The sequence below is a fragment of the Parasteatoda tepidariorum genome, chromosome 8 (genome assembly GCF_982258835.1).
Source record: "Parasteatoda tepidariorum strain Cologne lab strain chromosome 8, Ptep-v5.0, whole genome shotgun sequence".
Lineage (NCBI taxonomy): Eukaryota > Metazoa > Arthropoda > Arachnida > Araneae > Theridiidae > Parasteatoda > Parasteatoda tepidariorum.
In genome coordinates this window covers 82653338-82678157 of record NC_141762.1, presented here as the reverse complement: position 1 = coordinate 82678157, position 24820 = coordinate 82653338, and the positions used below count along the sequence as shown (strand labels likewise).

The 24820-nt window shown below is 27.7% G+C and overlaps 1 protein-coding gene across 2 annotated transcripts in view; it reads right to left on the bottom strand.

The window, feature by feature from the left end:
• Nucleotides 1-24820, bottom strand: part of LOC107436612 (opioid-binding protein/cell adhesion molecule homolog) — a 484171-nt gene that overhangs the window by 213590 nt on the left and 245761 nt on the right. For both annotated transcript variants that reach the window (XM_043048555.3, XM_043048563.3), the window contains exon 2: nt 9718-9947. In XM_043048555.3, the coding sequence (XP_042904489.2) occupies nt 9718-9947 (230 nt within the window). The remainder of the gene's footprint in view (nt 1-9717; nt 9948-24820) is intronic.

Here is a 24820-nt window from a genome sequence, read left to right as displayed (position 1 = left end):
ATGATGCACTCAATCTGTCTCAACATTATACCGTAATTTGATCCGGATTTTTGTACACTGCAGTAGCTTTTGCAAATTACACGACATATATTTCGTTTGCAAATCCTAAGACATGTATGAAACGAAAACAAATTACATTTAATTACAAATTTTTACAAAATTATCTTAAAAGTTTTTTTTTGTCACATTTATTTATTACATTTCATCCATCATATTCACAGAGTTTATTTATGACATTTTAAGAAAGTTTATTAAATAATAAACATTTTTTAAAATGTGATTCAGAGGATACTTAAGCACATATTAAGATAAAATACAAAATACCTTGACAATATCAATTAAATGTTGTGTTTTAAGATGTCAAGTAATTTCCCATATGGTATATATATTGATGTAACAAATGACATTTTATTTATTGGTAAAATAGAATAAGCCATTTAAAACCGCTTTTCAATTTTTATATATTTATAGATTTTCTTTGAATTAAAACAGTTAACTAATGAAGTAAGTTAAAACTAGTTGCAACTAAAACAAGATATGATAAAGCAATTATTACTGTTTTCTTAAATCACGTAATAATTTAACTTGATAATTTCCTTATTCTCAAGTTAAATGCTAAGGGTTAATTAATATGGTTAATGGTTAATAAACTAAAAGAAAAGAAAACATCTAAATATGACGCCGGAAATTGGAAATATGCCATAAAAAGGAGAATTCCTAATTTGATATAACTTAAGAGCAAAATTATAATTACTGTAATTAATTATTTATTTTAAAAAATGTTTAATATTCTTAATTGTATTATTCTGTTGAAAAATAAAATCTTAAGAATAATCATTTATACTCATAGTTAAATGAGGCTAAAGTAAAAAAAAAAAAATAAAATTGGGGACAAAATTTGCATTAGACATATTATTTCCGAGATCTTTTTTTAATGTTAAATAATATGAATTATGGAATTCAGGTAAAAATATATAGCATGTCATTTGCAAATAAGGTTAATATTTTTATTCACTTAAAAATGCATAATTTAAATGCAAATTTTTAATTTTATTTTCACATGACTTTCCCGCTTGAGCTTGGAGAAATTAAAATATCTATTTCTTCCAGATTTTTTTAAAGATTATTTTCTTATATTATGCTCATAATTTAAAATTATTTTTAACATTTTATATATTTTACTTAATTGTGTGGATGTTTTTATTTTTCAAAATTTTAATCTAGATCTACAAAGTTAATTCCCTAAATGATTAGAAGTTCACTCTAGACTCAAAGAGCTTAGGAGTAAGAAGATACTAAGTAACATTTTAGTTCATTTAGGAATTTCTTCTTTAGAAAAAAGAAAGCAACAGATGAAAGCTATTTACGAGACATATTCATTTCTTAAAATGATTTTTTCGCTTAATGAGCTGATTGCAACATTCAAGCTCCTTGTTCCCATGCCTCTGTTGAATCCGAATTTTGCACTTTTGATTCGAAAGTTCCTTGATACCTTCTTACACTAATTAATTCATTAACACCATGTAAGTTGGAGCAGAGTTGACCGCTAATTTACTCGGCCAGCCCCCTTTTTCTGAGATAAAGACCATGGGTACATAACTGTAACAATCCTCAACAAAATAAGTCGAGTAGGCAAAATTTATACTACCAGCTTCGTTAATTAATAAAAATATCCAGTTCTTACAACTATAATGGACAAAATTAGCAGAAGTCAACTGTTAACTTTCATTTTGTAAGGATTTCTAAATCAATTCGCATTGTAACTTTTTTTCTCTGGTGTTTACAGCATCAGAATATCGACACAAAGATCCCAGGTTCAAACTTAACTGGTACCAAACCACATCTCTCTCGAATTCTCTCCGCATTGGAAGGTCTGTATAATTCTCTCACTCCTTGACAGATGGCAGCACTACATTATTTTGCTTCATTTTCTTGATTCTAGAAACAAATCGTCCGAATCTCAAACAATATTAAGAACAACTATTACGAGCATAAAGTGTGGTGTAGTGATATATTTTAAGTGTTTTGTGGTGATATATTTTAAAAGAAAATATTTACCGGTGGAAAAGTATTTTTATGATCGTGATAACTTTACTAACTTAAACTTATTGTTAGTGACAAAAATATTTAACTCCAGTCACTGATGGTGATCTGTGGATGAAATGTTTTAGAGCAAATGAAAAATGTTAGAGGTAGTACTCATATATATAATACAAGCAACTAATAAATAACAAAACAATTATTATTTTTCTAAGTATGCTTCTCTATATAGAAAGAGGAATTATCTGCCCATCGAATTCATATGGTTGTTGTTAGGACTTAGTTTAACTTTTTGATATAGTTTCATCCATTTTAAATATCTTTGCTCCTTTTTAAGTAATATCAAGCTCATTATGCAATCTTGCATAATGAGCTTATCGCAATTGCGATTTTTTTTTGTATCGATCTACAATGTTGAATTTACATTTAGGCATACCTTTATCACTGAATTAAAGACTCAATACACCTCTTTGTGAATATACCTCTTTTGATAAGTGAATATACCTCTCTTATAAGACTTTGTGAATATACCTCTTTATTTCCATTTACTGATAATGGTGTTTTGGACATCTTGAGCTTATGAATAACGCTTTAGATTTTCTTTGAGCATAGAAATCTCTATCGAAAAATTCATCGTTTCCTTGGTGATATTCAATGATAAAACTAATTAGTGATTTCGCAAATGATTTATACGGAATGATACCCGTCTGACGATGGACTAATCGGGAAGACACTGTTCCCATAAAAACACCGAAGTCAAAAATCCCTGGAAGAGGTCACTGAGTGGGTGGGTGGCAACTTCGATCTGCGTGCGATAGGCCCAAGGGTGCTCCGTATCAATCCTTGTTAGACTGTTCTACCGCAAAGTGCTCGACCTTACGTGCAGTTCATCGGGCTTCTGCTGCGGAAGAGCAATCCCCTCTGCAGAAGATCAAATATTTGATCGCATCTCTAAGAATCATCCTCTGTGATATTCCTCTTTCCTAAACCATAGCCAACATTCCATTGCGCCGCTATAATGCGAGGGTAATAAAGTACTACTACGTAACTGCACTTCAAAAACTCTATCAATACAAAGTTTTGCTAGGGTCAGAACAGAGTAAATCGTTTTTATTTAATATCATCTAGTCTTATTTCATGAGATTCAAGTGCTTAATATGCTACTGTTAAATACCTCATTCGTATTATTAAAGAATATAAAAGTAAATAATTGTCTCAAACTAAGAAGGGGAAAAGCAAAATTATTTGCATTGACTTTTAATACAATTCAATGATTTTAACTGACTGTTACTTTACAATAAATGTGTTCGTCATTAATCAAGGTCAGATACATTTTCATCTATCGAATCAATATTCCTGACACATTTTCCATACTCCTAACATAATATAAACTTATTTTTATTCAACATTCGAGAAAATGTCATTTATTCAGCATATTTCACTGAATGAGCATATGCTCTGATGCAAACAACACAAAATCAATAATAACGATTTATACTGATCTTAAGCAATGTTTATTCGCATAAAGATATTTGAAAATCAACTTTATTTGTTTTTATGAAACGAAATAATCTCAAAACGCTATTTTTAAGAATACATAATAAGAACTATTCTCTATCATGTATTCAGTTCTTTGCGAGGAGAATTTAAGTTATATTTTACGTTCAATTACATTCTTTCGGATTCAATCCATATTTCTGGGAAACATAAAAAGAAGGAAATTATACTTTTGCTTTTGAAAACAACTCCAAATAACATCTGGAAATGTTTTTTTTTTTAGCTTGAAACTCTCTCTTTTTATGTTGATCATCATTTTCCATTTTTTTCCCCGAGAAAATAACTCATCTTCCAAACCAATCGATATTTTGGTATGAAAAAATACATTCGATCGGCATTTTTTTTTATGCCTTTGAAGAACATCAAAAGTGAAGAAGAATGTATTAAGTACTTTCGATTACAATGATCCTCTCTCTCCTCACTTTCAGCTATTTTCTAATCTTTTATGTTTGCTGAAAAATGCAAAGCTTATCCCTTTATTATTTGCTCAGTCAAATACCCATTAATCTTTCTCGTGAGCTGAGTCCTTGATGCGTAAAAGAGAGCTTTTTGTTTCACTTGTTCCTTTTTATATCAGGATTAATATTCACTCGCATCTTTCGTCAAGAAAACAATAGAGATAATCAGTTATAGTTGGGTAGGCGGTAGAGGAGGGACTTGGGGAAAAATATTCTTAACGCTGCGATTCAGTAAGGATTACACACAAGCTGAATATTTTTTTTTTCGAGTTGCTTAAAATTATTTTGTGACGTGGTTAATATTTTTTTTATCTTTATGAAGATAATGTTCAAACTTAATAGAACAATGAAGATTGATTTCTAACAATTTTTTTAATGAATTTTCATTAGTTGAAAGAACTTTTAATATTTTTTTAGCCCGACATAAATAAAAACAATGAAAAGTGACATAGATTAAAAAATCAATGATCTAAAAATCTTACATATTTAATGTTTTGAGATAATAATGAATATGCTGTACACATTAGTTTGAAAATATCTCAATTTTGGGAAAAGCAAACACCACCTCTATATTTTTATGTCAATTACCTTTAATTTTTTCTTTTCTAACTCTAGAATCACTTGATAGTAAATCACAGAATCATTGGATAGTAAACTCCAAATTTAAAGTAAATTCGTGAGTAGGTTACTAGTGCAATGAACATTATCAGAATTTAAATTTTGAGAAGTTTTTGAGCTGACAATTTTATTGAAAAAGAAATCTTGTTAAATTGAAGTTTTTTCTTAGCTTTTGCCTTTAGTAATTGCTCTGTTATGTACAAATTATTGTTTCTACTCTTTTATGTCAGCATTAATGTTCACTCCCATCTTTCGCCAAGAAAATAATAGAGATACTCAGCTATAGCCGAGCATCTCTATTATTTTTTTTATCTTTATGAAGATAATGTTCAAACTTAATAGAACAATGAAGATTGATTTCTAACAATTTTTTTTAATGAATTTTCATTAGTTAAAAGAACTTTTAAAAATTTTTTTCTGCCCGACTTAAATAAAAACAATGAAAAATGACATAGATTAAAAAATCAATGATCTAAAAATCTTACATATTTAATGTTTTGAGATAATAATAAATATGATGTCAATATTACTCGCACATTATTTTGTAAAAGATCTCAATTTTAGGAAAAGCAAACACCACCTCTATATTTTTTTGTCAATTACCTTTAATTTTTCTTTTCTAACTCTATAATCACTTGATAGTAAATCACAGAATCATTGGTTTGTAAACGCCAAATTTAAAGTAAATTCGTGAGTAGGTTACTAGTGTAATGAACATTATCAGAATTTAAATTTTGAGAAGTTTTTGAGCTGGCAATTTTATTGAAAAAAACCTAGATAAATTGAAGTTTTTTTTTTTTTTAGCTTTTTTTTAGTAATTGCTCTGTTATGTACAAATTATTTTTTCCTCTTTTTTATATCAGCTTTAATGTTCACTCCCATCTTTCGCCCGGAAAATAATAGAGATACTCAGTTATATCCGAATAGGTTGTAGAGGAGGGACTTAAGGAAAAATAATCTTAATGCTGAGATTTAGTAAGGATCACACTGGAGCAAAATATTTTTTTCGAAGAGCTTAAAATTATTTTGTGACGGGGTTAATATTTTTTTTTCTTCATATTCTTGAAGATAATGTTCAAACTTGTTAAAACAATGAAGATTTATTTCTAGCAAAATTTTTGATGAATTTTCATTCGGTGGACATAAATTAAAGCAATGAGAAAATAATTTATTAACTATTCAGAGAAAAAAACATCTTAAATATTTAATGTTTTAAAATGATAATTAATATGCTGTCAAAATTCATAAGTTATTAATTACCTTTCACTATTTTAGGAAAAACTAACGCCAACTTCATTTTTTGATGCCTTGCTATATGTATTGATATTTTTTAATTCTAGGGCCTTTAAAGTAATTTTTCTACGTAGGTTACTAGTGTCACAAATATTATCAGAACTTTAATTTTTTTCTGCATATTGTAATTTTTGTAAAAAAAGTGATTTTAAAGCTTTTTTTTTTTAGGTTTTGCCTTTAGTGATTGCTCGGTTATATACACATCAAAATTTCGACTATTTTTCGCTCATTCGAATATCAGGATATTCGCTCATGCGTTTTGTCAAATAAACAATAAAGATTATCAGTTGTAGCTGAGTAGGAGAGAGAGGAGAAATGAAAAGAAAGTATGCTCTTAAAGTTGAGATTATATACAACAGGATATATTTTTTTCAGATTGCTTAACATCATTTTTGTGCTGTGGTTAATACATTTTTTTCATAAAAACATTGTTTTCCACTTACACTTCAAACTGCATATAACAACGAAGAGGAATTTATAACAAACTTTTAAAGAATTTTTATTAATTGAAAGAATTTCAAAAAACATTTTTTTTGGTGGTCTCAAAAGAAAAATGACTAACTATTTAGTGCTAGAAAATATTACATATTTATTATTTTGAAATTATAATAAAAATGTAATTCTGAAAACATCTTCTTGGTGCAATTATACGAATATTTGATTCAAATCTAAAATTAGTTTTGCTCCTAAAGTTGAAGTGTTTTTATATTTTTTGTCGCAATTCGCATATTTAAAAACATTATGTATTACTCGTAATTTTTGCGACAAACTAGAGAAACAAAGACACATCATCAAGATTAAAATTGCATAAGAACCCATGCCTTGAAATGGCGCTATATGCGGATAGGGGAGCTTCCCTATTATGACTATTTAGAAGTTTACTAAGAAAAATTTTATAATAGATAAGTACCTCCAGTGGAGTATGAGGACATTTGGAGGCAGGAGTTCTTGTGCAATTTTAAAACCCTAATGATATGCCATAACTACCTTAGAAGTTTGTGGCAGCATTTATGCGACCCCCAGTTATATCTAGCGTTTTTAAATTTGTAAACTTCGATTGAAAAATGAACTAAAACGTCCTTTTAAAAATATTGCAGCTTCGACAGAGAAACCGATTGGGTATTTGAAATCAGTGAAGCGAAAAAATGTAAGATCCGATAAAAAATATCCCCTATAACAGATAATAAATAAAAGATGTAAATAATATCCCCCAGTGTAAATAATGTGTAAATTAATTATCTCAATTTCAGCATTTCTCTAAATGTAAAAAACCGTATGCCGCTTCCATTTTAGAGGATATTCTTAATAGTTTTCAAAATATTATATTTATGAAAAATTCTATATTAGAGTTTTGCACAGAACTACGCAAAAAATAGGGCTATACGCTTTTCTTATTCCAATTATAATTAAAATTCGACGGGTGTCAAACTGAAAGTGAAAAAAAAACAGACACTTCCTTGGTAACACGTTTATTGTCAGAATTTAAATTTTGACAAATTTTCAGCTTAAGATATTAGCTTTTGAAAATTTTCAGAGGTTTAAATTGCTTTTAGAATTTAATTTTTACTATTTCTTTGGTCGAATTCCCATTAGTATTTTTCGTGACTTGAGCTCCTGATGCATTTTTATTACACTTGTTCAGTTTTAAATCAGGATTAATATTTATTCGTATCTTTCTTCCAGAATAACTGAGAGGGCGGGAAGAGAGAAATTTAGGGAAGAACGTTTTTAATGCTGCAAATTCGGAAAGGATCGCGCAGAAGCTTGATATTTCTTTCGAATTGCTTCAAATTATTTTGTGAAAATATTGAGATTTTTTTTATGAAGTTTTTGTTTTCCAATAATATATCAAACTAGATAGAAACGAGTATGATATCTTATAGACTTTTGTTAAGTCTTTCTTACTACTTGAAAATTTAAAAAAAAATATGAAAATTGATTTCTAATATTTTTATAATTTTTTACTAGTTGAATGAATTTCAAAGTAATTTTTTTTTCTGATGGAATATGATAAGGAATCCCAATTAAATAATCAGTGTTATAAAAAATTGCGTACTTATTACCGTAAAATGATAATCAATAATTAGTCAAAATAAATTTATTTTTATATATTTAAGAAGAAAAAAAATACAAAACTATTTTTGATGTTTTTCTCTTTTTATTGCAGACAAATACTTCACTTCACTTAATTATTATTAACTTAACCTCATTATTCACTTAACTAAATTATTTAGTATTTAATTTTTAAAGAAAAATGTACCATAATATAATAATAAGTATGCACGTGGAATTATATGATTAACACTCGGTGGATAGTTAATGTCAATTATTAAGTAAAAAGTTGCTGTTTACGAGTCCCGCTGCAACGGTTTCAAGTTTGAGTAGTGCATTTGAGTAAGGCATGACAGTTTTAAGATTTATCAAAAGCAAAGCAGTTTCACCCCGAATACTATTTTAACTTAATACTTTAGACTCTATAGTCCCGTAGCGGGTTGATCATAAAGGCACTGTTCTCAGTAGAACGCCGAAGGCTGTGGTCAGTAAGCAGGTTTGTGACCAGTTTGATCAGCCTGCGTAGAGACCAAGGGTGCGCGGTATCGGTCCTCGTTAAACTTTATTACTGTAAAGTGCTCGATTTCACACGCAGTCATCGGGGTACCAAAGCAGGGAGCCATCCCCTACAGAGGATCAAAATTGCGATGGTACGTCTCTCATACCGTAGCAAATAGCCTATAGTACCGCTCTAGTGTGACTTGTATGAAGTACCTACCTACCGACTCAATAAAAATGTATTCTTTTTTTTGGAAGTCTGCATCAATTCTTATTTTCCTACATTTTTTTCTTTGCAACTTTATTTCTTTAATTTAAAACACTGAGCATATAATTCTCTAATCATAAAAATTACCACATTTGGTAATGATAGTTCTAGCAAACAAAAACGAAAACTTTACTTAGGTTATTAAAACCAAAGTAGATACAAACCATTCATTTAGTAATTTTTTCGTTCTTATGGAAACGTTTTTCCAGATTTACTGGAATTAAAAACTATAGTTTTTATTGCCAGAGAGGAGAGAGAAATAAAAAACTAATAAATTATGTTTCACAGAATAAATTATTTTCATGCCATGCTCTAACAAACTTAACAAACATTTTACAATATTTGCAGAATTTTATTTATAATCTTATTTTTTTTAAATTTAATTTTAATTTTTTTTTGGTTATAAAACCGCATTTTATTGCTAGTTTCGCCAAAATCATTACCAAAGCGTTTCGGTAAAAGTTGCCAAGCTTTTTGATGATAACCTTGAGCCAGAAACACGGCAAGTTTTACTATATTCCGGTAGTTTTGACTATACTTATTTTCTCAGTGCTCATTTTTTACATTTTACATTTTTAAAATGTTTATTTTCTCTTAAAGTGTCAGTTAATGCTGAAACATAAGTTAAGTTATGTTTTGTAACCCTTAGGGTGCATTAGGTTAAGCTATGACAATAATTTTATAAGAATTCTTTTTTTGGACTACCATAAAATCAGGCTACTTATCAAATTTTTGCAAAAGAAATTCGAGCTAATGACAATTTCTTAGACAGTGTAATACAGAAGACATTTATAGCTTTCTTTTAAGACGCTTTCTTTTAAGAACTTTCAGTGATATGAAAGGTAAGATAATTGGAAAACATGTTCCCAAAGCTGTTCCAGCTTGTATTAGCTCCATATAAAACTTTAAACAAATAATGTAATTAGCACTTACTGTTTTGTCGCCAAGGTTGTTAACTACACAATGTAGGTATACTGTTTGCCCCAGTTGCGTCGTCATGTTTTTCGGAGAAGTATTATCAAAGGATGGAGTCACGTGACTCAATAATGTCCAATAGTCACTGACTCTTGCAGGAGGTGCAAATCCTTTCGGTTTGTCTGAAGTGAATAATTGCCTGCTATGCCGTAGATATACATCGCTTCCAAATTCATTTGATACAGAGGCTAAAAGCAAAAAAAAAAAAAATAAATTGTAAATATCTTATAAAATTTATGCAGTAACAGGTTCAGGAAAATTTAACATCACTATATTTTGCAAATCTTGAAATTCGACAGTCTCGAATATCTTGGGTTTAAAACCTGTTATAAATACAGAAACTACACTGTAAAATTTGATTTTTTTGAAACTGAGAACAAATGTGTTGAAATAGCTCCGAAACAAATATATTCAAATTTGAAAACTCTTGTTATCTTTATTCCGTATCTTAAAATGTGTAGAAATGTCTCAAAAATGGCACATCATGACAAAATTACGTATCATCTTCTGATAACGTTCAAACTTTATCAGATTATAACGATTAAATATTCAAAAACAAAATCTAACTTTGAAGCATTTTACTGCACTTACCTTTATTCCAAATTTATTTCACGAATAAAGTATGCCTTCAGATAAGTCATCAATACTTTCTTACTTTGCCGCCATGTTTATTTACTTATGAAGACGGATTTGTGACAGCCATGATGATTTCGAGCATGTCTCTATACTCAGTAATGAGTACTTGGGATTTTTCAAATTCGACTATATTTGTTTACTAAATTGGTGAATTTTCGCTCAATTTTGAGAAACCTTGCATTAAAATATAGCAGCAGTTGACTTGATATAAAAACACTACAATTCGTTTTCATTTATAATATTAGACGAGTCAATATAAACTGATAATCGATCGGTCTAGCCTGTATTATGCTATGTACAGTGCGAAAAAAAAGCATTGAAAAACATTCAGGAAACGGTCTTAAGAGTTGTTGCTGAAATTTTAAAGCTGAGTACAGATGTCCGTGCTGGGAAAAAAAAACAAAAAAAAAACGGAAAATCTTGAATAACTTTTGATTTAATGATTGGATCTTTACGTTCTGGGATTCAAACTTAGTGGCTCAAGAGGATGACCTCCAATATGCTAATTAATTAGTGCAGGCGATATTCTAAGATATGGAAGTTGACACAAAACCTGCTTTTTCTGAATAAACATGCCTTTTTTCCGACGGAACCGGATTTGTGACCCACAAAATGTAGGCTATAGCAACAATCTGGGAGATGTGGTCCCAATAGTTTGGTCAGAAGAGCTCTCGAAACTTCGGACCTCTTAATCTTAATTTCATTTTTTACGTAATTTAGTATATCTCGAGAACTTTTTAAGCAAATTGAAAAAATTTTGCGCACAATTATAAAATTCGTTTATTTCATGTAAAAAAAAATTCCATGCAAAAATTATATTTGGTAAATATTTATTAGTTTTTAGTATTTTATGTAAGAATGGTCGAAAAAAATTTAAATTGCAAGATATACAATTTCTAGCATGATTTTTAAGAGTATAATTTTACATGACAAAATACAAATTTCGAGAAAAATTGGTTGAATAGTTCCTGAGAAATCGAATTTCGAAAAATCAGATATTTAAAATGAGATTTCGCAGGAACTATTCCGGGAACCGAATTAGCCATGTAAAATTACATATTATAAAATTATGTAAAAAAAATTTATACCATACAATTCAAATTTTTTTTCGACTGTTGTTTAATAAAATAATAACAAAAATAATAAATATGTACTAATATGTATTTTTTGCATGGGATTATCTTAGGATAAACGAATTTTATAACCGTGTGCAAATTTTTTTCAATTCATTACAAAAGTTCTCGAGACATGGCGAAGAACGTGAGAACACCTTCAAATATGAAGATCCGATCATCAGATCAAAAGTTATTCAAGGTAGTCCGTTTCATTTTGACGCATTGTACACAGTGGGCTGCTTTGCGAAATATTGAGCTTTAACATTTGCCTGTTTCATAGCGGATTATCCTACATTTAATCACAAAATTTGAAAAAAAATTAAGATGACTGTATCAAGAAAAGAAGCATTACATGTTTATTTAGTAAAAAAATATTAATTCTCTAAAAAATTAAATTAATAAAAAAATTTATTCATTATAAAAAACCAAAACGCTGTTAATGGTTAATGTCTGAAAAAAATAATCGTTCTAATTCTATGTTTAAGTTTAAGTTTTAAGTTTGTGTATTATATCAAATTAAATGCTACAACGTTCACGATATGGGGTACACCAATCACAAGTGTAATACAACATGGAGAATAAGAATAATGTCTTCGTGCGGCTGTCTTTTCAGTACCTTATTGCTGCTAGATATATAAGTATGCTAGCGAATTATTTCCAAAATAAATAAAGCTTAAAAATGTATTGGAATGCCATAAACAAAGTATGAAAAGAAAAGTAATCGCAAAACCATTTTTATTCCCACGTGCCTAGAATTTTTTTTCAAAATAGAGTTTTTGCGTGCATTTTATCATAACGTAGTTTTGCAATATAGTCTACAGGAAACATAATGGCTAAAATTATCCAACGTTTTTCGGATATTGTGCATAACATTTTCTCAATCAATTCCAGCTTACTGTTTTTTAAGTAGGTAAATGGACTTTGGAAAACATGATGTTTATTTTAAAGTACTCAGAATATGCTGTGTTGTAAAATTAAATGTGTTGTTTATGTCTTCAAGATTTTTAAAGTTTTTTCAATATCTACAAACACACACAACAACAAATATCTATCTATATCTATCTATCTATCTATCTATTTATATATATATATATATATATATATATATATATATATATATATATATATATATATATATATATATATATATATATATATATATATATATATATATATATATATATACACACACACCGAAGAGCCATTACATTATGACATTATGATCTCCCTGCTAATAACATGTAGGACCACCGTTATCCCTCAAAACTGCTAGCACCCGCCGTGGTATTGATTCCACAAGGTAGTCTGAGGTATCTGGTGCCAAGCGCTCACCAACTTGTCCTGCAATTCCCTCACATTGCGAGGGGGTAACATGGCAGCACGAATTTGTTTTTCCAAGCAGGACCACAAATGCTCTATTGGATTAAGGTCAGGTGAATTTTGGGGCCAAGACATGACTTGAAAGTCACTGGAATGTTCCTCGACGATTCGACGCTTCTGACATCTTGTATTATCCTGTTGGTAAACACCATCCCCCGCAGTAAAAATTGTTGCCATGACAGGGTGAACCTGGTCTGCAACTATATTCAAGTAGCTTACAGACGTCAGGGATTGTTCTATGAGGATTATGGGTCCTAATGTGCCCCTTGAAAACACATTGTTCCTGGGCGAGAAACCATGAAAACCTGGGCGAACCCATCGTTATAGATGAAGGGTGGTCATAATGTAATGAAAGGCTCATTGGTGAATATATATATATATTCCAAGATATGAATATATATATATATATATATATATATTTTAGTCGAGAGGAATAAGTGGCTTTCATTTAAAGAATAAGCCGTAGTAGAAAAACAATTAGCACAGGCATACAGAATGTGATATAAAAAAGAAATTTTTCTCTTTAACGATAAATAATGCTAAACTTTTGTCATTATATCAGTTCAACCTAAAGCAGTTTCCATTTCTCTTGAATTAAGTCTTTTTTTCTAATGTCGATATGAATGTTAAAATTTATATCCGGTAACATCTAATCTCGCTCTTCCTTTCTCTCATTTACGTTCAACTTGGAATCATCTTAATCTCTTTTATGTTAACGACGTCAGCTTAAGTACTAGCTTATAAAATTAAGTTCTCAAAAGAAATGAATAACGAGATAATAAAAGAAAAGGATAAATAGTCGTTAAAGAGATAAAAGTGAGAAAAAATCTCTAAAAATAGTGTTTAAAAAAGCATTCTCTTGAGAAAGAAAAACTCGATATAATTTTACATAATTATAGCAAATTTTAAAAAAATTAATTTACAATATTTACTGTAATTATTATAGTAAATATTATAATTATAGTAGATGTAATTATTATAGTAGATTTATAAATAGAAATAGCCCTCTCAGCCCACCAAATTTCAACACTATAGTCACCTTGCAATGCAGCTGACAAAAATTTGGCACTTGAACTATTTATCAAGTGTTGAATTTTCATTTCATTGCACTGCCCGTAAAGTTATCTACACTTCTTGCTGTCTAACGCAGTCTTATAGTATATGCACTGCCAAACAAAATGTAATGAAAAATTAAACACCCAAAACTATGGCAGCATTGTCGCTAGTAATTTTCTAATCGAGAGTAACCATTCGAGTTAAATACGCTAACAAGTTATTAATGTTATTGAACAATACGTAATCTTTATCAATGAATCAAATCTGTTATTAAATCACATACTGGAAAGGGAAAAGAACAGAATCTTAATGAAGTGTATAGAATGCTATGACTATTAAACAGAGCAAATTGATAACTACAGTATGAGTACGTCACCTGACGCATTCACAACCTTTGTCAATCTAACTTCTCCTTTTCAATGTCTCTCCAAAATGGATTATGTGCATGTGAGAAAACTACATGTCGGTAACAATTCTGATCTACTAACTGACCATTGAGTCAAGACGATATCCAAAGTTTTGTTAGGATACAGAAGAAAATAAATGAGTGAACCAATTTGCTTTATTGTGCCAAAATGTCGATGCATTATGGAATTAATAATGCATTGAATGAAATAATATAAATCATCACAACATAAGTAATAAATCATTATCAAAATGACGCTTATGAATTATTTATTGCTTAAGGCAAATATTCTCTTAATAGTAATATGCGTTAAGTGATAAAATGTTTATCGTAAACGGATATAACCTTAAATTAATACATCACTGATGAAATTGGTTCATTTTGTACCAAAACTGAATTTTCATATGAATAAAAAATGAGACATTGAGTTATATTTTACGCATATAGGTTTATACTAAAAATATAATTATTATGAAGAGATTTACATGAGAACGCAGATTGTGCGAAATTTCCAATATTTTTACTACCTTATACAACTTAATATTTAAAATAGCTTATACAACTTAATATTTAAAATAGCTTATACAACTTAATATTTAATTATTATTAAAAAGATATAATTATTAAAAAGACAAATATTTATAAGACATTGAATCATAATTTAATTCCGATTATATCATTTCAATTACAAAATTAAATTACTAAAAATAAAGGTATATGCTTCTATGATAACCATTTTAACAGTTCTTCCTTGAAAATCATAATTCAGCGCAATTTATAAGCTTATACATATACCATAAAGATGCAATTACAGACCTAAAAATTCAAATGCTCTTATAATAAAACCTATAATTTCAATTAATGAAACGATGACTAAAAGCTTTTATTTTTCAGATTGAAAATTATCGCAATAATCATTTTTTTAGTATCACCACTACTGATTTTACTTATAAGCTTAGGATTCCACCAAAACATGTTCGATCATTTTAAATTCCGAATTCGTAAGAAATTGTGAACCGCTCCTTTATCTAAATCAGTCCCCACTATATTATGATGGAAATTTTTCATTGAACTAAAATTTTCATACTTTTGTGACGTTCATAAAAAAAGATTACTTGAACAATGTTGCATTTACCTATAGATTTTTGAGCAATATTCAATTTACTTTCGACCTTTACCTGCATATTTTAAATAAATCATTTCACATTAAACTGCAATGAAAATTTTTTCATTGAACTGTAAATTTCACATTCTTGTATTGTTCATTAAGAATATTATTTTCGACATTAAACTATTTTACTTAAAAATATTTTATAATTGTTTCAAGATTTCAAAATTCAATTTGTGTAACTACTTTACATAAAAAAATTACCTCATCATAATTTTTAAATCATTCCTTAAATTAATTTGAAATTTATTTTATAAATAGTTGTGAACATTTCGCACAAAATACTTTCAGAAGTTGAGTTTAAGTGCTAGTCTCTCAGATATGCAGTTATTATTTTGGAATTTATAAACAAATCTTTACAAATTTACAAAAACACACATTTAATGATATTACGATTTAGACATTTCATAGCAAACGTAGGCATTTAAATAGATTTCATGTCTTATAATTTCTATATATATTCCAATAATCACTTTAAATAATAGTGGAAATTGAGAAGAACTTAAAATTAAATGTTAGTTAATTGTGTAGTTAACATATTTTTTTTCTAGAGAACCTATTTCTCTCATTAGAAACTTACAATAAAGGATTAAAAATGAATAATTAAAGAATTTTCCTTACTAAAATAGGATACTTTTATATCCCAAAGTCTCAATTACCTAGATTAGTTTTTATTTTGGAAATAATGATTGTGGGGTTTACGGAATTTTCTTCTTTTCAAAGTATGATAGGTTATAACATTAATTGCTAATGTAAAGAGTAATTATTTTTTTAAACCAACTGATTAATATAGTAAATTATTCAAATTGACTTTAACCAGGCTATCTCTCTAATTAAGTTTATTTTTTTCTATTGATGAACATTGAAAAGAAAACACAAATCTTGCAAAATTATCTTACTGTATGACATATCTGGGAAATAAAGCCATATATCAAGTTAATGGAACTAAAATATACTATTAATTAATTAAACCATTCATTTGGTAAAATTTCCGTTCGTATAGTAACATATCACGGAATTTCTGTTTTTAAAAATTATAGCTCTTAATACCATATATTTAGTAAAAAATATTTTGAAAAAAATTAAAGTTCACCAAATAAATGATTTTTATGACATGCTCTATATAACATATCATTATAAAATTACCAACTTTTACCATATTTATCAAATTTCATCAGATATTCTAATACCATATGTTATTGTAAAAATATATTTAAACCATTGCCAACGCTCTGTGACAAAATTACAGAGCTTTTTGGAGTCCACGTAGGACTAGATATAGTGTAAATTTTACCATATTCAAGTAATTTTGATTATATTTTTTCTCTGTATATCTTTAGCTAAAATGTTATTTTTTTGTCATGCTTAAAAGTACATTGCAAAAAAAATTAGATTCAAAGTACTGCACAATAAATAAAATTTAAAAAAAAGCATGGTGACGGTATTTTATCCTGTAAAATTCACTCTCACCAGATCAAGTTACAAAACGAAAAATCTGATATACCGTAATTTTTACAGCAATAATTACCGTGGAATTCCCGAACTGTTCTAAGCAATACAAATAGTACTGTAAAAATTACAGTATAATATTCTACGCTAAAAATGGAATTTTACGAATGATGCACCCAAAGTGACAGTACTTTATACCTTAATTAGACGTGAATTTTTTTTTAAAGTCGAAAAGTCTGAAAGTTGCTTTTTTTTGTTTAAAAGTTTGGTTTTATAATGTGTAGCTTTATTTGTTTAAAAATCCAATTAACTTAAACGTAGCATTTTTTTCTTGGTTTGAAATCCAGATTAAGTTTTTACCTTGACAAGAAGAAACTGGTTAGTTTACTTAAATATCGATCTATTACTTTATTTATACTAGTTGATAGATATGTAAATTAGTATATCTTTCAATTAGTATGGTTGATTGATAGATTGATTAATTGGAATATATATCAATGAGTTTGTAGATACTAGTTGATAGATGAATTAATTATTATATCTATCAATTAGTAAAATTAATTGATGGACTATGGTTTTATTCATAAAAAAAGCATAATTCGCAAGCAATTAGACCCAAAATATAATGCATTTAAAATATTCGTGTGGTAGCTTTTCCTTCCATATAGTAATATATCACAAAAAATTTTGGTTTGAAAATACGATCGAAAAACACTTTTTTTTGAAAAAAATTTAATCATTTTGACATTTTAACATTTAAAAAAATTTAAACATTTTGAGAACCACTGCATTAAATTTTATTCCTTACACTCTATGTAAATCTCTTCGAAAAAATAAATCTTTCAGAATCTAGCGCAAGTAATAGTTAAAACAAACTCCTAAATCCGTTGTCCGGAAACGTTACGGCTAAAGCCTTATAACATTTTCTAAGTTTTATAACGGCAATCTCTTTTGGCAGTAGATTAAATTTCAGCCTGGGCATATCTTCTTCCATTAAATAACTGTCAACCTCCTGTCATAGTGTCCGATACACGGCACCCCGGTTGTCGTTCAACTGCGTATATCCAGGGCAAATTTTAGCTGCCTTTGCCCTGTGAATGAGTGAGATAAAGGCAGAGGAGGGTTGCATTTTATGATAGAAACATTTTTAATTGCACTGACGAGCAATTTACTTTATTTTTGTGTGTTGTAAATGTCTCTGACACTTGATGCTCGAAAGAGATTTTTATTTGAAGCTACTAGTTATTTCCTGGAAAGATGTTTGTGAAAAATAAGATACAACGTGGAAAATGATTGTGAAGATAAACTTATATTTTTCCAGAACTATATATATATTTTTTTATTTTCGAATCTTCTCATGCATACTTGCTATTACAATAGCTTTTAATTTCTCTAGTTGATATTTATTGACTAGTCGACTAATAGTTGACTTTTATAATTTCTTGTTAATTTGGGATTACGATTAATACTATAAAGAACTTTTCTCTTACTTCATAGAAAAATAATGTTATTTGAAAACGTAGACCTCTTTTTTACAGAAATAAGTATTGTTACTTTAACAAACAAACTCTCTTATTTTAACTCTGTTTTTTAACAAAAACTGTAATTATTTTTCGAAAAAATTTTTTTACAACTAAATTACACCAAATTTATTAAAATATCAGGCAATTTAACTTACCAAAAACGTATATCTCAATACAGATAATAATCAGGTAGAGTATCAATTCGACAATAATGACGAATAACAATTTTATTTATTCGTTTTCAAAACCATAAAATAATTTTTCAAAGTAAGAGCAAGTATAGATAATAATCGTAAAATAAATTGGAAACAAAAAGACAAAACTTTTTTGCAGAAAGCAAAACTGCATGACAAAACCTAGAATTTTAATTGGCAGTTATAATAGTATCAGTTTGTGAATAAGCTGTTTTGTGAAAAACAGCTTTAAGATTCAAATATGCGGAAAAAGTCAGCAAATAAATAAATAAATAAAACCAAATAAAAAAGCATTTTTTCGCAGTGCTCAGGTAATGATGAAAAACAGAACAAAAATCACTTTTTTCCTGTAAAAAAAAAGATTGTTTTTTTTCTGTAGAATTTACAATTATTGTTTAAAGTGCACCGAATTACTGCAATGAAATAGATATTTCTGTAAAAATTATGGTTTAAAGTTTGTGTCAAAAAGTATATATATGGGTGTTGCACACAGAACTTTTCACCGTAATTTAATTTGTTTTCAGCTCTGCATCAGCAGTAGTTAAGTATTCCAACTAGTCAGAATATTTTCTTCATTCCCTTTGACAAAAAAATTCCATTTAGTTGAAGCACTTAGTTCATGGTAATTTGAATGGAGATTTTTCTAGATTCGACCACCAACCGACGAAGGCTATTTACTAAAAGCGTAATTAAAGTAAAATTAAGATGAAAAATGTCAAAATATGTATAAAAAAACACTAAAGATGTTTTCCATTAATTAAGAAATGGTAAATATGAAAATGTTCTAATTACAATATTATTGTAATACGCATTAAAATTTGTTAATAAGTCTAATATATTAAAAAATTTTATAATTAAATTCAAACGCTATTCAACTTCTTTATACAGGCCTTATAAGTGTTAAATGCTAAAAAAAAATATTTATGAACTAATTCAAAATATTCCCACACATTGTGTATAAATATATATTCATTTGCTTAATATAGTCTGTTATAGATTTTTATACTTAAATGCTAATCATTAATTATATTTCTCTTATTTTTTAAAGGTTTTAACTTTGATAAATTTTTTACATCTAAAGTCTAGAGTCTAGACCATGATAAAAAATATGTAGGTGTTTCTTACTGATAAAGTATTATTAGATGAGCTAGAGCTTTTGTTACCTCGTATTGTTTGGTGAGTTAAAAATTATTTCCGAAGTAATTAGGAATCATTTTTCTAAGTTCTCTTACTAGTCCTAAATCTCTGCAGTTTTTTAAATAAATTATTAAGGCGATGCGAACAATGAAAGTTTTGCACATGATATTGATTTTTTTTTTTAAATTTAAATATTTCAGTATATTTTATAGATTGTAAAATAAATTTAGCTAAAATAGTTGTTTGGTGAGTTAAAAGTTATTAAAATTAAGATTTTACAGCCATTAAACATTTATGAAATTTCCGAAAAAGTTTTTAATCTCTAAATTAAAAAAAAATTAAATGATAATTTAGAAAAAGAAAAATATAATTAAAATTTCTTAAATGGCTTAAAAGAATTTATCCGCAAATTATGTACTGTTCAAAATTTCAGATAAATTACGACATGAAGTACCGGCACTTCCAGGGCATCATCAGTAAAATACAGCTTATTGTGAAATCCACTTTTACCTAAAATATACTACCGTGGGTTTTAGTTATATTTATTTAATTCGAGTCATTAAGTGATTTCACTGAAATTATTACTGTAAAAATTAAGATATATGAGTTATTTTTCTCCAAGCATGTTCCAGTAAAATTGATTTTACGGTAAAAGTACCGTTCCCCTGAGTGTTGGTAATTTTTACTAGAATTTAAACCAGAAATTTTTACAGCATAGTGGATCCATCTTTAAAACTGTTGGTGAGTTGCATTTATTAAATTATTGTGTTTATGTTTAAAAGCTCATTTATTCTGCATTGTTGCTGCCGCAGCTTTGTATTTTTCTTGTGATTCTGGTTAAGTCCAATGATGACAGACCACCAGAACGAGTGTCAAAGTCAAGTGCTACTTTGCGACCAAGTGCTGACTATACGGAGAAAAAAAATTTGGTAAAATTACAGTACTGCATCGTACCGGAATTCTGGTAAATAAAACTAAAACATACAGTATTTGATCCATTTATTTTGTAACTTTTCTGTTAATAATGTAACGGCTAACCGGAAATTCTTGTTTTTAAAATTATGATTCTTATTATTAGTAAATAAAATTTTGTAAATAATACAGAACTGAAAAGTAAATTTTACCGAATAAATGGTTTTGTGACATACTCTAAGGTATAAAGACAAAATAATAAATTTTACCACATTTGCCAAATGTTATTCCATATTATAAAACTGTATTTTAGTGTCAATTTTACCAAAATCATTACCAAAGCGCTTCAGAAAAACTATTAAGATTTTGAGTGTTTCCATAAAGGTAAATTTTATCATATACTGGTACATTTTCCCGTATTTTTTTGTCAGTGTATTCTTGTAGTATTATTAAACACTGGCCAGCTCAAAGCTTAATGGTCCTACGGATAAAGTAACTGACACTTCTTTATAAAAAATGTGGGGAAAAAATTAAAATATTTTAGAAAGTTATTTGGTTTTATACCTTACTGAGAACTATAAGCGTTTATGTTTAGGTGGTTGTTTATTGTTTTGTGCTTTCATTTAGTTTATTTCAATCTTTACATATTATGCTAGATATTTAGTTTTACAATAATAGGCTTGAGATATTGGTATTAAATTTAGGCAAGAAATGAAAATTACTTTAAATTACCCGAAAGAAATATAATGACATTCTAATTTGAATACCTTTAAATAAATTAACAAATCAAAGAAAAACTATTAAATCTAAACAGATTAATAAAAGACGATAACAATATAAAGAGAGAAGTTGTTATAATTATCTTAAAATTGCAAAAACGTTTCACGGGAACCTGATAGTGTGAGATTCGGCTCATTTTAAACTCCTTTTTCTGTTGGAGAATGTAAGAAATCAATTCTGAATATCGTACATACATATTAAATCATGTTCCAATTTTATTCAAATAACAAATGCTGTTTTTATTCATACACAAACACATCTGGGTGTCTTTTAGGTTTTCTCATCAATATTTATCAAAACAAAATTGTTTCGCCTCAAAAGTATGTTTCTAGTGAAATCGAAAATACTTTGGCTATTTTTCGAGTTAATTATTCACGCAAAAATACATTTTGCAGATGACGCGATAAAATTTACTTGACATAACACGTACTAAACACTCCATGTGACCTCCGTCTGTAGTGATTAATTTGCAGTGCACTCACGGTTGATCACGCAATCACGCAAGCTTCAAAATGTGCGTCTGAATGTGGCGAGCGCACAGTATCCGTTTAGCTGTCGCATTAAATTTATTATACATGTACATCGTTTCACCAAAATATGATTTTTCCCAAGCAAAATAGATTAAAGATTCAACTTTTTGTTCATCTTTTGCTAGATTGGTTATGTTTGAAGATAAATGTGCCAAGAAGAAATTATGGGATATTTTATAATCAAAAGAAAAAGGAGGGCGTAGAAATTATGAACTATAAAAATTTCAAAAAATACTCTCTTATATTCATAGTTTCATTAATTTTTGTTCTCTTTTTTTTACTATTTCATACAAAAGACTCATTCATATAAAAGACGTAACTGATATAAAATGAAATAAAATATTTATAAATGATGAGTAAGTTTGAATTTAATTGGTGAGATACATACTACATGGAATAATTTTAAAAAATAATATCGACTGTTCGAGTGTATTACAGAAGCTTTTACATTCAAGTAAGATATATATCAAATAATTATGAAGAAATTGATGTTAACCTCGAACATTTTGTGTGAAAAATTATTATTATTATTATTTCGTATTTTATTATTAAAATTTAAGTAATCTTTGAATTTATACTCTCTATATAAATGAAGTACTGGGGTTTCTGCGTTCAACTGACCCCCAACTGGAACATCTTCGTCTGCTCCTCAGAGCCCAAGGAATGGGCACAGTAGGCATTGGCCTTTTAAGGGCTGTCACACCACTGAGTTTAGTTTATATAAATGTAGTACATTATGTAATGAATTTAATAGCAGTTACAAAAATCAGAGAAATATCTATGTTTTTGATATTTTTCGTATAATTAAACGTAACCATAGTGTTCAAATTATAGTTAGATAGCTTTCAATGTTTTAACAATCAAGAGAATATTAGTTTTTAGAGAGAAACAAATCCATATTGAACGTTAAAAAACAAGTTTATATAAAGTTTATTTTGATACAAAAATCTCAATTTAATGATTAATGAGCATTTAAATATTTCTTTAAATCTCAGATATTCTGTTTTACTTTATTACAGTATGTTAGATACGGAAGAGCTTATTAAAATTGGTGACCTTATTATTGTTTTCGCAAGTTTTAGTATTTTTTTAATTTTCTTACACGATTAAATTTATGTAGAAAATTGTGATCTTGCACAAATTAGTGCTCTTCAAAGGAAGTTTTCCTTTTAAATCTAAACGTTATTAATTTTACTCTTCATTCTTTTAATTAAAATGCTTGGTTGTGGTAAAATAGATCAATCAAATAATGATATAAAATATTCGTAGTTGAAATTGTTTATTAAATATTGTTTATAACTAATAGTTAATAAGTAACGAATAGTTTATTAAATATTTACTGATGTGACATTCTATCAACAAATATAAAATCTAGCTATCGAAAAGTTTAATTTATGCATCATTTAAATTGTACATGTAATACATATTTCATAAATGCCTGTAATGCATACATGTATTTATGAAATTTCATTGCAATTAGTTTAGCAATTTTTTTCAAAACTTTTCTGATATAAAAATATCCAAAAAAATACTGAAATATTAAATACATCACATAAATGCATCGAAAATGAGTCATGTCTAAAAAATGCCTGCACATTAATTAGTGTTCCTCAATAATAATATTATTATTGTCTTCAAGAACTTCTCGTTATTGGAATGAATTCTCGTTGTCTGAATATTTGGTTTAAGTAACATAGAACAGAGAAATAATATTTCTATTTCATGAAAAATAATTAACAATATTTTTTAATAAATATTTGCTGATATGCAAGATTTACGAAGTAAAATATTGCCCCAATTTTATCCCATAATGTATTATAAATTGAAATAATGCAAGTTTTAGTTAAAAACAATCGAAAGAAATGGAACCTTAAACTATTTCATCTGAACTTGCGTGAGTAGTTTTTCGGCTAAATAAACACCAAGTCAAATAAAATCGACTGTAAGTGCCGTTTAAAAAGGATCCCATCCATCATAAAAGCTGCCAAATCTATGGTTATTTGGCGAAACTGTCATATTTCTTTAACTTATTCTTTTCTTCAAGCAGTTGGTATTCAATTCGAATTCAATTAAGATTTTCTCTTTGTACTTACATTTGTATTTTTATATTGTACTCTTCCTATTAGATTTACATAGCTATGAAAATAAGTTTTAAATTAATTTACTATTGGATTTTTTTTCTCTATATGATGATCAGCTTTGATTTCCTTTGTTTTAAAAAAATGCGATATAGATTAATTGCTGAATTGTGTCATTAAAGTAACCTTTTTAATGAAGAATATGGCGCAAAAAGATTCAAAACTAATTGTTTTGATAGATTTATTGTAAGATTAGCTAGTTTTTTAAAAAACTTAATATTTAGAAGTTCATATCTTTCTCAATTTTCGAAAGTATGATGATTAAGTTAAAACAATGGTGAAGTAAAATTTATTATGAGAAATTCTAATTAAAAAAAAAGGTTCTTTTTAAGAAATTTTTGTAAAATATACTATATATATATATATATATATATATATATATATATATATATATATAGCACAATAAAAACAAAGAGAAAAACGAAGAAAATTAACAAGTTTTATTAACTGCGCATTAGCTGCAAATATATAGAAATATAGTATATGGAAAGTATATAAAAAATAATCTAAAAAATTGAGAAAATATGGAAAATAATAAAAATTAATGACCAGAGAAGAATATTATTAAAAATAATTTTTCAAAAGTATTTAAAAAAATATAATTTTTTGAAAAAAAAAAAGAAAGAAATTAAAGAAT